Source organism: Zosterops lateralis (assembly GCF_965231275.1).
Source record: "Zosterops lateralis genome assembly, chromosome: 13".
Taxonomy (NCBI): Eukaryota; Metazoa; Chordata; class Aves; order Passeriformes; family Zosteropidae; genus Zosterops; species Zosterops lateralis.
The window spans coordinates 19,431,586-19,448,596 of NC_139773.1; the positions used below are offsets into that span (position 1 = coordinate 19,431,586).

General features: G+C 39.2%; 1 protein-coding gene across 1 annotated transcript in view; it reads left to right on the forward strand.

The window, feature by feature from the left end:
- Window positions 1–17,011, forward strand: part of PIAS1 (protein inhibitor of activated STAT 1) — a gene marked incomplete at its 5' end in the record, with an annotated part of 70,575 nt that overhangs the window by 24,050 nt on the left and 29,514 nt on the right. The window contains 2 exon segments of the mRNA XM_083871177.1: window positions 924–1,368; window positions 16,480–16,564. Coding sequence (XP_083727303.1) covers window positions 924–1,368; window positions 16,480–16,564 — 530 coding nt within the window.

The window sequence follows — 17,011 nt, forward strand, 5'->3', positions numbered from 1 at the left end:
CCTTCATGCTTAACTGTGGCTGGAAAGACAGGAAAGAACCACACTCACCTGTCAGGGTGAGAAGTGAGGAGGGAAAGAGAAATTTTATTATGATTTGGGGTTTATATAAGGTTTGGAATTGTTCAGGGATTGGGGGATGATAGTAACACCTCTCTGACCCCAGTGGTCAACTTAGAAATCCATCAATTTGTCCTCCCCCCTGGATAGAATGTGTTGTTTACAAATTATCACTCTTTGTTTTTGTTACAAGCTGAGAAAACTCCAGTAGAAACATAAAACAATCAGAAGGCTGAAAAAATCAGGGCGACACTTAACAAGCCTCAAGCCCTTTTTCATATTGGTGAGGGTGCTGGAAATGCCCCTGTTTAACTCTTTTTGGATCAAATGGTTATGAACCTTCCAGTTGGCACTTAACAAGCTTCAAGCCCTTTTTAATGTGGGTGAGGATGCTGGAAGTGCCCCTGTTACCTCTTTGTTTTATTTCTTTGAAGCAAATAGTTATGAACCTTGGAGTTGACACTCAACAAGCTTCAAGCCATTTTTAGCACAGGTGAGGATGCTGGAAATGCTCCTGTTTAACTCTTTTTGGAGCAAATGGTTATGAACCTTCAAGTTGACACTTAACAGGCTTCAAGCCCTTTTTAGGGCAGGTGAGGATGCTGGAAATGCCCCTGTCTAACTCTCTATTCTGTTTCCTTTGAAGCAAATAGTTATGAACCTTCAAGTTGATACTTAAAAATCTTCAAGCCCTTTTTAGGGTGGGTGAGGATGCTGAAAGTCCACCTAAGTCTCTGTTCTGTTTCCTTTGAAGCAAATGGTTATGAACCTTGGAGTTGACACCTAACAAGCTTCAAGCTCTTTCTAGCACAGGTGAGGATGCTGGAAATGCCCCTGTCTAACTCTCTGCTCTGTTTCCTTTGAAGCAAATGGTTATGAGCCTTCGAGTGTCGGAGCTGCAGGTGCTGCTGGGCTACGCGGGCAGGAACAAACACGGCCGCAAACACGAACTGCTGACCAAAGCCCTGCACCTGCTCAAGGCCGGCTGCAGCCCCGCCGTGCAGATGAAAATCAAAGAACTCTATAGGAGGAGGTTCCCCCAGAAGATCATGAGCCCTGCAGACCTGTCCATCCCCAGCGTGCACTCGAGCTCCATGCCGGCCGCGCTGTCGCCGTCGGCGCTGCCGCAGCTGGGCTACGACGGGCACCCCGCCACGTCCCCCCTGCTCCCCGTGTCTCTGCTGGGACCCAAACACGAACTGGAACTGCCCCACCTCACCTCGGCCCTGCACCCCGTGCACCCCGACATCAAACTGCAGAAACTCCCTTTTTACGACTTGTTGGACGAGCTGATCAAACCCACCAGCCTAGGTAAGGGGAGGAAATAAAAAAACAAACTCCTCGTCGGTTTGTGTTTGAGTTGTTGCTGGTTCGGACACAAAAAATGACAAGGCAGGCAGTAAAAAGACAAGGCAGGCAGTAAAAAGACAAGGTAGGTAGTAAAAAGACAAGGTAGGTAGTAGAAAGTCAGGCAGAAAAGCTCTTTTTAATTTTTTCACTTCATTTAATATGCATTTTGTACAGGATTGGCTACACAGGTTGCCACCTCTCCAACCTGGTTGGTGAACGTCACCATTAATTATATTTCTTATCAATTATATTTCTCATCAATTATAGATTTCATATATTTTTCATCAATTATATATTTCATATATTTCTCATCAATTATATATTTCATATTTCATTATATATGAAATATTATATACATTTCATATTTCATTATATATGAAATATTATATATATTTCATATATAATTCCATCAATTATACATTCCGTATATAATTTCATCAATTATATATTTCGTATATAATTTCATCAATTATACATTTCGTATATAATTTCAGCAATTATATATTTCATATATAATTTCATCAATTATATATTACATATATAATAGGAGAATATTATATATTCTATAATACAATAATTATTATAATATTCTATAATATATAATTATTTAATATTCTATATATTCTATATATACTACACATATTCTATATATTATATATATATAATATATATAATATATATTATATATTCTATATACTATATAATATATATAATATATTATATATATTATAATATTCTATAATAATATTCTATAATATAATACATTATATTCTATTATATATTCTATTATATATTACATATATAATAGAAGAATATATTACATATATAATAGAAGAAATACGTAAACAAAATAGATAAGTTCTAAAAATATACTTTTTTTAAATTTTTTTTTGAAGCTGGGTGAGGATCTCCACTGCAGAGATTAAAAAAAAAAATTGAATTTTCTTGCTTTTCACTCAAAGGGAAGAAAACTTCGGGTGACATTGGATGGTCAGATTGAGCTGCTGGTGGTGCAAAGCAGCAAGTGGTTAAATGTTGCATCACAGCAGTGTTTAGAGAATTGCTATTTTTGGGAACTTTTGGAACAGATTGTTCTGCATGGAGAGACATCTTACCTAACACTCATTAGTTGCTTTAGCTGAGCCTCTAAATATGGTTTAAACATCCGTTATTTTTTAAGGGGGGAGTGGTGGAGGGGCTTTGACAAGAAATAAACAAAATCTTAGAAGGAAAAAAAAAAGGCAAAAAAAAAAAAAACCAATCTGCTTTCAGTAGTTCTTATAAACCACAAAGTTTCACTATTAAAAAAAATAAAAATAAAAATCCCAAAACTAAACAAAACTACCCCCAAATCTGTCAGGATTTTAAAATATTCTCATTTATGCTGGGAAAGGAGTGCCAGGCTGAAAATTTGCTGGATCCATTTCAATCTGAACATCTGAACGTGGGGAACTTGTGCTTCTTTTGCAGTTGTGGCTACTTCTTTTTTTTTTTTTTTTTTTTTTTTAGCTGATTTTTTGAAGATATAAATCACTGGTGGAGCTGCTGAGAAAGATCCGCAGCTCCCAGAGCATTATATAATGTGTGATTTTTGATGCTCCAGGGAGCATTTCACAGCATGGTTAACTTTGAATACTTTTCCACCTTTACCCAGTGGTGATTTCCTCGTGTTGGAACCTCCTGCTGGCTTGAAAAACCTCAGGAAAGATTTCCCTGCTGGGGAGGAGGAGCAGATTTGTGAGAGGAGATCTGGGGATAGAGGGTGGGTGAGTGAGAAAAGATTAAAAAAAATAAAAAAATAAAAGGTTTTTGCAGAAGAAATCCCTTGTAAACAAAGCTGAGCAGGTACTTTCCAGTGACAGTCTGGAGGGTGTGGGAGGCCTGGTGTGAGAGCTGAGGTTTGTCTGCATTTCTGAAGGATCTGCCACACTCGTTTGCTTTTTTTATTATTATTTAGCTGTTGTAATTTAGGGAAAAACAAAGAGATTTTGGTATTTAATCTTATTTTTCAAGTGTTTTTTCCACCTGACGTACGAGTGCTGAGGTTGTGCATTTCTGAAGGATCTGCACACTTGTTTGCATCTTTTATTTTTGGTTTATTTCTCTGCTGGAATTTAGGGAAAAGCAGAGAGATTTTGGTAATTTAATCTTGTGTTTCAGGTGTGAGTGTTGATGTGGTCTGTGCTTTTCCAAAGGATCTGGCACTGCTGTTGGCATCTTTTATTTTGATTTATTTATCTACTGTAATTTAGGGAAAAGCAGAGAGATTTTGGTAATTTAATCTCGTGTTTCAGGTGTGAATGTTGATGTGGTCTGTGCTTTTCCAAAGGACCTGGCACACTTGTTTGCATCTTTTATTTTTATTTACTTATCTACTGTAATCTAGGGAAAAGCAGAGAGATTTTGGTAATTTAATCTCGTGTTTCAGGTGTTTTTTCTACCTGATGTTGTCTGTGTATTTCTGAAGGACCTGGCACTGCTGGTGTCCATCTTTTATTTTTGGTTTATTTCTCTGCTGGAATTTAGGGAAAAGCAGAGAGATTTTGGTAATTTAATCTTGTGTTTCAGGTGTGAGTGTTGATGTGGTCTGTGCTTTTCCAGAGGATCTGGCACACTTGTTAGCATCTTTTATTTTGATTTATTTATCTACTGTAATTTAGGTAAAAACCAGAGAGATTTTGGTCATTTCACCCCCTGGCTCAGGTATTCCTCGCAGATGAGCCCTGTACCTATTTCAGCTTTAATCTAAACCCTAATTGATGAATAACCATTCCAGGCAGGGCTGGTGGGGTGAGCTAATTACATGCTCAGTATGTGTCTCATCACTTTTCCATTAGAAATACTTGAAAATAAAGCTGGAATTTCCACAAGGCATTGCAGTGCAGGGACGGTGCTGTGCATTTCTTTATTCCTGGCTGTGGGAAGAGCCTTTGCTGTAATTCTGTGTCAGTCCCAAATCATCCCTCACTCCCTGCCAGCTCTTCTCATCAGGAATTGATGGACAATGGGAATTTTTCTTCCCTTTTTTTTTTCCCAGGGTAAAGAAAATGGAAGTGAAATTCCTTGCAGAAGCAATTCTGTCATTTCTGTTCACTCCAGGAATGTTTGGGGCTTTTGTTTTGTTTTGTTTTGTTGGGGGAATTCTGTTTGTCTGAAGCAATCCTGTTAACAAGCCTTTTTAGCTGAGCCTTTGAGGGAAGAGATTCAGTATCAAATAAATTTATAATTTTAAGTATAATTATAAAATTCTGGAGTGGATTGGGTTGGAAAGGACCCCACAACCTCCCACTGTCCCAGGCTGCTCCACCCTTCCCTTGGACATTCCAGAGATCCAGGGGCAGCCACAGCAAATCTGGGAATTCCATCCCTTCCCTTCCCTACCCAAAATTGATTAATTTTCTCCATTTATACACTTTATTTTTTAATTAATTTATTTAAAACTGATACTTTGACTCCAAAATGTGAAACAATTTGTAGAATATTTGCCCCAGATGGTTTAGACACCGTTCTCTCAGTGTGGTTTTTTTTTTTTTCCTCCAGTGTCCCGTGTGTGCACTTTTTAAAAAAAATTATTTATTTTAAACTGATATTTTGACTCCAGAATCTGAAAGGATTTGTAGAATATTTGCCCCAGATGGTTTGGGCACCCTTCTCTCAGTGTGGGGTTTTTTTTTTTCCTCCAGTGTCCCGTGTGTGCACTTTTTTTAAAAAAATTACTTATTTTAAACTGATATTTTGACTCCAAAATGTGAAACAATTTGTAGAATATTTGCCCCAGATGGTTTGGGCACCCTTCTCTCAGTGTGGGTTTTTTTTCCTCCAGTGTCCCGTGTGTGGGTTCCCTGGTTTGTTTTGCACTGGCAGATATTGCTGCAGACACTCAGAATTTGGAATTTAGCCAGGGCCTTCAGCATCTCCTGCTTGCTTTTTCCCATCAGATTACTCATGGGATAAAGCAGAAAGAACTTTTGAATTGATTCTGATCCTCCCCCACAAGGATGAACCCCACCATGACCCGACGTGGGGTTTTGGGATGAATTTTTCTGCCTCCTTGAAACTGGAAGAGAAAGAAAAATGTGTTTGTGAGAAGGGAGAATTTGCATAATTCACATTTCAGCTCCTGAAATGACACAAAACCAGGCAAAGCACAATCTTGGGGTGGTGGGATTTGCTCCTGGTGGTTCCCAAGTCCAGCTGGGCAAAGGTTTGCCAGGATTTTCTGTCCCTTTCAGAGGTTGGAGAAGCAATAATTTGAGAAAAGCCTCAGGGCAGGGAGTTGCCCAGCAGGGCACTGAGCAGGCATTCGTTCTGTACCCAAATATTTCTGTGTGGGTGGGTAAGAGCACAACTAATGCGAGGAACAGATAAGGAAACGAAATCTGCTCCTTCTTTAATTTGTAACAAAAGGAGGAAATAGAAATTCTTACACTCGACAGCAGCTCCAGCTTGAGATCCAGAGGGATGTGCTGGGCTGGATTCATGGAATTCAGAGCATTTCTCCATCTTTACCCTTCTCACCATCACCTTTTGAGCACAACTGGCCAAATCCCAAAATCCCTGAGGCTGGAAAAACCCTCCAGGATTGTGGAGTCCAAGCTTTGATCAGCACCTTGTCCCCGACCCCGAGTGCCACGTCCAGGACATCTCTGGTGCCAGACAAAGAGCCATTTGTTCATCTGCACTGGAGCTGTTTGAATTTGATCCACATTTTATTAGTCACTCTCCTTTGCCAAGTGCAGAAAACATCAGGGATGGGTTTGTGTCCCAGCCAGGCAGGGAAAGCTCCTTGTTCTGGAAATGTGTGCACAGAGCTCAACCACCATCTTAAGTGAGGTTTTTTTAATTATTATTATTATTTTTTTTTAATTTTAGAAGAAAAATCCACCCTGGCTTTGATGGAATGTGTTCCCTTATTTTCGTGCACTTCTCTGGTGTTTTTCTAATGGAATTTAAAGAGGAGAATTGAGGTTGTTTGTCAAGTGAAGCTGCAGCTCTCACTTAATTCCCCCCATTTCCAGCCCCCAGAGCTCAGACGTTGCTAATTGGTTGTTTTTTAAGCACATTTTTCTAAAAGTAACTCCTAACACACAGATAAGATCTCTTTTGTGTGGTGAAATGTGTTTACTGTGAGTAACAAGGCCCAGAATTTACCAGATTATTATTATTATTATTATTATTATTATTATTATTATTATTATGGAAGGGACAGGAGATAGTTAAAGCAACATCTCTTCAAAAAATGCCTTTTGTTCCAGCAAATGTCATTCCTAATTGCTTGAGCTGTGTAGTTGTTCCAAAAAACATTTTAACTGGCTTAGGGGTCTTTACTTACCTGTAAGGGAAATGAAGCTTTTTTTTTCTTTTTTTTCTAATTGAAAGGATTAAAGAGGCTGTGAGCTCTTCTCCTGTTTAAAATGAATCCAAATGGCACAAGGCTCATCCTCCTGCGGTTTATTTGCTGTGCTTCAACCCTCAGTGATATAAACACAGCACTGAGAGCTGGATCTGAGCCAGAGAAAATGAGAATTTATTTTTTTTTTTTACCTGCAGGTAAAGAAAAGAGGCACAGATCAGTCATTATCCCTTCCCAACCAGCAGAATTCCAGCTCCATCAGAGCTTTCAGCCACTCTGGATGGAGATTTCAGTTTAATTCCTTCATTTCTGTGCAGGATTCCTGCAAGCAGCAACATTTCCCCTTTAGGGATCGAGTCGATGCCTCTGACTTTGCACTTCCCATGAATTTCCCTTTTGGCTTTGAGTGATCCCAGTGCCTCAGACCTGGAGCCAGATCTTGCAGCTGAGCTGCCTAAAAAATCTTCCAGGGGGGTGCCTGTAGTTCAAGGTACAGCCATTAAACAATTAAACAATTCAGTGCACATTTCAGAAAGCTGCCTTGGAAACCATGAAAGTTTTGTTTGGCAAGAATTTTCTCCTTTTTTTCTCTCTCTATCAGCAGAGCTGATCTCGTGCTCTGTGCAATTGCTGTGATGGTTTATATGAAAGTCACGCTTTTACTGTCTTCTATGTTTGTTATTTTTTGGGTTTTTTGTTTTTTTTTTTTTTTCAAATGTACTTTGTGGGAGGAAGTTCAACAAAAACACTAAATTCTCAAGTCAGCTTTGAGTTCTCTTGACTTCCGGCCCTGCAGCTTTTTAATTGTGCAAGAAGGGGGTGAAATATCAGCTCTGTGCTGGGGCTGGGCTGGAGTTACAGCACTTTTGGGGTTCTTTTTTTTTGGGTTTTTCATGTGCTGGGCCTCGAGTTGAGCTTTCCACAGTCAAGAGTGGGGTTTTTTTTGGGAGAGCTTTAACTGGGTTACTTTTAAAGGAAAGGATTTGTTAAGGTTTTTTTCAGCTGATTGCTCAATCTGCTCATGCCTGGAGATGAGGTCACTGAGATTCCAGGGCCTGACAGGACAGGGGTGAACAAAATTCCGGGACATGGAGGTCCCAAAATTCCAGGGCCTGACAGGACAGGGGTGAACAAAATTCCAGGACATGGAGGTCCCAAAATTCCAGGGTCTGTCAGGACAGGGGTGAACAAGATTCCAGGATATGGAGGTCCCAGGATTCCAGGACTTGTCAGGATTTGGATGTCCCAAGATTCCGGGACATGGAGGTCCCAAAATTCCAGGTCCTGTCAGGACAGGGGTGAACAGTATTCCAGGACATGGAGGTCCCAGAATTCCAGGGTCTGACAGGACAGGGATGAACAAAATTCTAGGACATGGAGGTCCCAAAATTCCAGGACATGGATGTCTTGAGATTCCAGGTCCTGACAGCACATGGATGTTGCAAAATTCTGGATTCTGACAAAGATTCCAGACCCTGACAGGACATGGATGTCCCAAGATTCCAGGACATGGATGTCCCAAAATTCCATGGCCTGTCAGGATTTGGATGTCCCAAGATTCCAGGACATGGATGTACAAGATTCCAGGGCCTGACAGGGCATGGATGAACAAAATTCCAGGAGACATGGATGTACAAGATTCCAGGTCCTGACAGCACATGGATGTTCCAAAATTCTGGGTTCTGACAAAGATTCCAGGCCCTGACAGGACACGGATGTCCCAAGATTCCAGGACATGGATGTCCCAAAATTCCAGGCCCTGACAGGACAGGGATGTCCCAAGATTCCAGGACATGGATGTCCCAAAATTCCAGGCCCTGACAGGACAGGGATGAACAAAATTGGAGGACATGGATGTACAGGATTCTAGGCTCTGTCAGGATATGAATGAACAATATTCCAGGACAGGGATGTCCCAAAATTCTAGGGCCTGTCAGGATTTGGATGAACCAAGATTCCAGGTCCTGACAGGACATGGATGAACAATATTCCAGGACATTGATGTCCTGAAATTCCAGGGCCTGTCAGGACATGGATAAATGAGATTCCAGGACATGGAGGTCCCAAAATTCCAGGTCCTGACAGGACATGGATGAAGAATATTCCAGGACATGGATGTTCCAAGATTCCAGGTCCTGACAAAGATTCCAGGCCCTGGAGGATAAGGATGTTTCCAGACATGGCTGCAATGGAGCTGGGAAGCCACTGATAAAATCAGATATATAAAATATCCTGAGTTAAGACAAACTCCAAATAAAAGGGACAAAAAATCCATCTCCCTGGCCCAACAATCCCATCCTGTGCTTGAGAAAAAAAACCTTTTTTTGTTGAGAGGAATCAGGATCCCTGCAGGGATGTGGCAGTGCTGACTTTGAGTTGGTGCTTTTAGGAATAAAAATAAAATAAAAGTTAAAGCTTTTATTTTAAAGCCTGAAAGCAGCATTGAAATTGTGGCACATAATTGAGGGAATCAAGGGGGTTAAATTGAGTGAGGAGGATCCTGTGATGGTTCTTCCCTTTGGGAAAATGATGGATCAAGTGAAATCCAGGAAAGGAGAGTTGGGGTGTTGGGAGAGTGAAGAGTTTGGCCATGGAATGTTGACATGGAAAAATCCAGGAAAGGAGAGCTGGGATCCATCCACTGAGGTGGGTTTGGAAGAGTTTGGCCATGGAATGTTGAATGGGAAAATCCAGGAAAGGAGAGTTGGGATGTTGGGAGTGTGAAGAGTTTGGCCATGGAATGTTGAATGGGAAAATCCAGGAAAGGAGAGTTGGGATGTTGGGAGTGTGAAGAGTTTGGCCATGGAATATTGACATGGAAAAATCCAGGAAAGGAGAGCTGGGATCCATCCACTGGGGTGGGTTTGGAAGAGTTTGGCCATGGAAAAATCCAGGAAAGGAGAGCTGGGATCCATCCACTGGGGTGGGTTTGGAAGAGTTTGGCCATGGAATGTTGACATGGGAAAATCCAGGAAAGGAGAGTTGGGATGTTGGGAGTGTGAAGAGTTTGGCCATGGAATGTTGACGTGGAAAAATCCAGGAAAGGAGAGTTGGGATGTTGGGAGAGTGAAGAGTTTGGCCATGGAATATTGACATGGAAAAATCCAGGAAAGGAGAGCTGGGATCCATCCACTGGGGTGGGTTTGGAAGAGTTTGGCCATGGAATGTTGGCATGGAAATGTCTCCTCATCTTCCTGCAGCTCTTCAGAAATGTTCTCCACCCCAGGGCTGAGCTAAAGAATAATCAGAACAGAAATGTCTCTCCAATTGCACAGAATTTCCAGCTGATTCTCTCCTGGGCTCTGTTTATGCAACATATCAGAAAGGAGTTCTAAAATCCATAATATTTCTGGATTAATTGTAGCCCTTGGAGTATTTCCAGGCTATTTTCATGTATATATTTAGGCACAATTTCAAATAAGCTCCTTCACATCTCTTTACTCCCTTTCCTTTCCCACCCCCAGGGTGGCTCTGCCTGTTCCTCCTGAGGATTCACTGGGACTTGAGCAGAATCTAAAATTCCCTGCACTATTTAAGAATTGATGATGATGATGATGGGAAAATGAACCTCAATTTTTTTTTTTTTTTGAGCATCTCTCACTTCAACTCCCCCCAAAAAAATCCCTGCAGGGTTGGGGAGGTGTCTGTGCCTGAATGGAAATTCAAAAAGTGATTTTTGTTTTTTTCTCCAAAGGGGTATTTTGCTGCAGAAGGATTGGGTGGTTATTTTTAGCCCTGGGCACTGGTGAGGTGGAACAGAATATTTTTAGAGCTGTAGGAAATGCAGCCACTCAAGATGGTTTTTTTGTTTTGTTTTGTTTTGTTTTTTTTTTCATTCTGGTGCTGGAGGGGTTTTCCAAAATAAAGAGGAGAATTGTAGAAAATGGGGTTTTTTCTGTGTTGTTTTTATTTGTTAAGTAGGTGAGCTGTTCATTGGGTGGATATACATAGATATTATATACATAGATATTATATACATAGATATTATATACATAGATATTATATACATATATATTATATACATATATATTATATACATATATATAATATATATATACAAGGTGTGTATATTTATATTTATAATTTTATATTATAAACATTTACACTAATAATATAAGTAATATTTATATAATAAAATGTTTATAATCTCTATTATAATCTTATATTTATATATAATATATAAAAATACATGTATTTATATATACACATATATGCAAGGTGTGTATATTTATATTTATAATTTCATATTATAAATATTTGCGCTATTAATATAATTAATATTTATATTAGAAAATATTTCTATTTTTAATATAATCTATTTTATTTATAGAAATATTTATATTATATGTATCTATTTTATATATCTATTTTATCTTAAGATAATATCTATTCTATTTTAAGAAATATTTATATAAATATATTAATAATATAGATACATATCTAAAATATATAAATAACCCACACATATATGCAAGGTGTGTATATTTATATTTATAATTTTATATTAGAAAATATGTACACTATTATAATTAATATTTATATTAGAAAATATTTCTATTTTTACTATAATCTATTTTATTTATAGAAATATTTATATTATATATATCTATTTTATATATCTAATCTATATTTTATTTCTATAAATATTTATATAAGTATATAAATAATACATATATACATATATAAAATATATAAATAATACACACATATATATGCAAGGTGTGTATATTCACATTCATATTCTAAAATATGTCCACCATTAATATAATTAATATTATATTAGAAAATTTTTTCTATTTTTCTTATAATTTATTATCTTTATATAAAAATATATTAAAAATACATGTATTTTTAATATATGTTCATATATGCAAGGTGTGTATATTTATATTTATATTATAAAATAGTTATATTTTGACTATAATCTATTTATATTTATATATAAAAATATATAAAATATAATAAAATACATGTATTTCTAAATAAATATACACAAGGTGTGTATATTTATAATTTTATATTATAAATATCTACACTATTAATAGAATTAATATTTATATTAGAAAATATTTATATTTTTATTATAATCTATTATATTTATATATAAAATATAAAAAAATATTAAAAAGACAGGTATTTTAAATATATATACACACACATATATATGCAAGGTGTGTGTATTTACATTTATATATTACAAAATATTTACACTATTAATAGGATTAATATTTATATTAGAAAACATTTCTATTTTGATTACAATCTATTCTATTTATATTTATTTTCCTATACAATTTTAAGTGTTTTGACCCTGGGAATGCTGTGTATTAAAGCAATTTTCCCTCAAATTTGGAAAACTTTTTTACCTCAGTGAAATATTTCCCTGGATCATTCCTGGAGTGAGGTGAGGCTGGAATAATTCAGGAAATGAAAGGTGAGAGTGAATTAGGAAAAGTTTGGGAGAAGAAATTCAGTGACTTTTTCAGCATTTTTCACTCCTGACTCTTCCCAGCTCTGTTGCATCACTAAAGAAAACATTTTAATATTTAATAAATCATAATTGTGGAAAAAGAAGCAACAAACCCAATCCCCCCCCCCAAAAAAAAACATTCCTGGCATCTTTCTGGAGAATATCCACATTAATTCTGTTCTCCTGGATCCTTTCCAGCTTTTATTGGATTATAAATTCTATTTTCATCCCCTTGCTTTGCAGTTACATTTCTATTTTTACCTTTCTTTTGTTCAGTAAGGATCGTTGTTTGTGTTTGTAGCCATTAGAATGATTTTATTATCTAAAATTATACATTTTTTCTGGTTTTACCCACCCTGCAGAACTTCTAAAAGTAAATTATGTGTTTGACTCGCCAGGATCTGTTTGATGTTTTAAGCACAACAAATACACCAGATCAATTAATAAAAGAATTTCAGCTTTTCTCTGTTCTGAAATTCCAAATTCCCAAAGTTTCTGCCTTGGAAAATCTCAGATCTTTGGGGGTAGAGGAGTTGGAAGCAGAGATGAAGATGGAAATTGGGTTTTTGATGGAAAAGCTGCTCAGTGAGCTCTGTTTGATGTGGTTTGGTGGGATTGTCACGCATCGTTTGGAGGGTGGGCAGATCTGGAAGGGCTCGATATGGGCATCAAAAAATGATAAAGGAGAAGATTAGACCAAACCACAAAATAAAAACAGATTTTATCTCTTTCTTTAGCCATCACTGCACGTCCAAGGGGCACAGTTGTATCCTCAGACCATAACTCAGTTGTATTTTCATGGAGCTCCTTCTCTGCCTGCTCTGCTCTGTTCGGGCTTTTAGGAGTTTTGAAATATTTTGATTGACTTTTGGAGCATCTTTGCCTAACGAGGAGGTTGTTTTTCCCTGCCCTCTGTGCCCTTTGGCCGTGGTGAGCACAGAGAGGGTTGTGCACAGAGCAGTGTGTGGGGAGCAGAGCTGCTCCCCAGGGAATCCATGGTGAGCACAGACAGGGCTGTGCACAGAGCAGTGTGTGGGGAGCAGGGGGCAGAGCTGCAATCCATGGTGAGCACAGACAGGGCTGTGCACAGAGCAGCCCCTGGGGAGCAGGGGGCAGAGCTGCAATCCATGGTGTGCACAGAGAGGGCTGTGCACAGAGCAGTGTGTGGGGAGCAGGGGGCAGAGCTGCAATCCATGGTGAGCACAGAGAGGGCTGTGCACAGAGCAGCCTGTGGGGAACAGGGGACAGAGCTGCTCCCCAGGGAACCCTGGAGCTCTGGGATTGGGGATCCAGCACCTCCCGGGGTTTGGGTCAGTCACTGGGACAAGGGCACAGTGCAGGGTCACGGGGGAGTTTGGGTGGGGAGGGAGCTGAAATCCCATGGATCCCACCCCACAGATCCCACTGATCCCATCCCATTCCACTGATCCCATCTTGTCCCATCCCATGGATCCCGTCCCATTGATCCCATCCCATCTCATGGATCCCATCCCACTTACTCCATCCTACTGATCCCATGGATCCCACTGATCCCATCCCACCCCATTCCATGGATCCCATCCCACCCCACAGATCCCACTGATCTCACCCATCCCCATCCCATCCATTCCCATCCCACTGATCCCATGGATCCCTTCCCATGGATCCCACCCCATCCCATGGATCCCATCTCACTGATTCCACCCATCCCCATCCCATCCCAACCATCCCATCCATTCCCATCCCATTGATCCTACTGGTGCCATCCCATTGATCCCATCCCATCCCATGGATCCCATCCCACTGATCCCATCCCATGAATCCCATCCCATCCCATCCCAGCCCATTGTTCCCATCCAACCCCATCCCATCCCCATCCTATCCCATCCCATCCCACTGATCCCATCCCATGGATCACATCCCTTCCCCTATCCCAGGGTGTTCCCAGCCTGGCCTTGGACAATCCCAGGAGCTTCTCTGGGAATTCCATCCCTGCCCCTCTCCACCTTCCCAGGGGACAATTCCTTCCCAAATCCCACTTCCTGTCCATATAATCCCCTTACTTCTTGTCCTATCAATTCCTTTCCAAGTCTCCTCTTTGAGGCTGCAGCGTTAACTGCTCAAAAAACACTGAAAACAACACCCCCCCCAAAAAAAAAAAAAAAAAAAAAAAAATCTTAAGAAGAAGTGACAGAGACTTTTTAAATTCAGTTTTTGGTTCAAGCAGAGGCTGTTTCCTGAGGAGAGGTGGAGTAGGGAAACTCCCATGGCAGCACTCCTTCCACATTTTCTCCCAAATAAATTGATAAATGATTTTATTTGACCAACACAACAGGTGGATATTAGGAATTCTGGAGTATTTCCTTCCTAGGAGTGTGGTTAAGTATTAAACCAACTTTCCCAGGAAAACGTGGAATCACCATCCCCAGAAAGGCTCAAAAATCAAATTTTTGTTTAATTGACAAGGTGATGTTCAGTCAGAAATTGAATCTTGTGAACTTTGAGGTCTTTTCCAACCTTAATAACTCAGTGATTGTGTAAATATGGAGGTTCAAACCCCACTTTTCATATCCCTATTTAGTAAAAAATAAATAAAATCTTTTTTATAATAAATCAACACGAGCAAGAGGAAAAAGGATTGAATTTTAGAACCTCAGGTCCAAACTTTCTCCCACATTTCCAGTTCCTCCTGTTTGCCCATTTCCCTGATGGGAAAGGGAAAATCTTGGGAAATTCAAGAGTTTTAGTAGCTGCTGGTTGGTTTTTTTGGATAATTGAGCTTTAAATGAAGAGGCCATTCATAGTCAGCAGTTTTTAATTAATCAAATATTGGATTTCACACCAAAAGTTCCCAAAAAATCTTCCAAAACTTTTCTAATAAAGCCAAAATTGACAATTTCCAGGCTAAAGCAAATAATACCTGAGAGAAAAATCAACCCAGCAAACAAAACCACAGAAAACCAGGAAACAACAACTGGAATTCCCTCATTTCCCTGCAGCGCATTCACTCTGCTAATTCAGCTTTTGTTAATTAGAGTTTGTAATTGTGATCTCGGCCATTTACAGCTAAAAATAAGTGTCAGATTCTATGGAGGAGCAGATTCTCATTGTGAATTGTGTACATTGTGTTTCCTGCAGACATTGGGGGAGGAAATCTGTGCATTTCAAAAATCCAAGTTATTTATAAAACCTGAATTTTTTTCTCCAAGATTCCCCAAAACAGCAGCTCTGATCACCCCCAGCAGCAGATAATGGTGGAGGTAAATGGAAAGATTTGGGGGGCAGTGATATGCAGAAAAGATTAAAAAATTAAATTTTGGGAGGTATTTACACTCCATCAAAGCCTTTGCTGTTGTTGGTTCCAAAAATCTCTCCATCCTCAGCCTGAAATACTCACTCAGCTGTCACTCAGGGATGAGTCAACAAGTGATTTATAGTAAATAAATAAAAAAATTAAAAAAAAGGGGAATTTATCCAGGGTATTTATTCAAAACTTCCAAAATTATTAAGAATAATGAGATTAAAGTGCAACTGATAAGCAGCTTTTTATTCAGTGTGTGGAATAATTCTCTGGGGAGATGATGCTTTCTTTTCATTTATTATTATTAAAAAAAAAACCCTTTTCATTGCTGCAGTGGCCCTGTGAAAGGCTCTGCTTTAGCTAAAAAACATTCTTTTAGAGATTTTTAACATGAATTTCCTGCAGGGGCGTTTTTCTCTGGAGCACCGTTTGGTTCTGGAGCGGCACAGAGCGGAAAGGCTTTAAAATCAGATTTTAAAGCTGCAGATCTCAGAAGTTCTGGGCTTATTCTGGATATATTTGGTGCATTTTAGTCCATAAAATATCAGAGTGAAATGTGAGATGTCCCTCAGCCTCTCTGTGAACTTCTCCAGGACCAGCCACGATCCAGGAAATAAAAAATGTGATTGATGGGAACCCCTGAGACGTATTTTTATTTAATATCAGAGCACGTTTGACACGAAATCACAGTGATAAAAAGCCTGGATTTGCCTCAGCTCTGCTGTTATCTCCATCCCCATTTTAATGTTCATTTTATGGGCACATCAAGTTCCTTCATTGTATTTTTATTTATTTACAGGAGGATTTTCAACAGCGACTTCCTCAAAAAAAAAAAACAAACCTGTTCAGAGCCCCAGATGTGTCTGATACCACCAAGCTGGTCACAAAAAAACTCATGCTTTGACTTGATTTGATTTTTTTCTGATTTTTTTTCCTGGCTGTTTTTGATGCTCTCTGCTCTTTTTGCAGCCTCAGACAACAGCCAGAGGTTCCGAGAAACCTGCTTTGCCTTCGCGCTGACGCCGCAGCAAGTGCAGCAGATCAGCAGCTCCATGTGAGTCCTGCAGCCCTGAAATCCCAGAGGTTCCCCCAAAAGGAGCAGCTTTCCACAGCCCTGCCTTGGAAATCAGGAGAGAAGTTTTCTTTTTGGGTGGGGAGGAGAGAATTCAATACCCAACCACTTGAGTTTTCTGGTGTTGAGTTCTCCTCAAATCCAGAGTTCTGCTTCCTGTAGCTCTTTTTTACTATGAATTTTTCATTAAATTCATTATTATGGCACCTCTCCATATCCCTGCCTTGGAAATGGGAAGGGAAATTGGTTTTTTTTTTGTATAGAGAGGAGAGAATTCAACCCCACCACTCGAGTTTTCTGGTGTTAAGAGTTCTGCTTCCTGCGGCTCTTCTTTACCATCAGTTTTTCTGTTAATTCATTTTTATGGCAACTTTTCATATCCCTGCCTTGGAAATCAGGAGAGAAATTGTCTTTTTGGGTAGGGAGGAG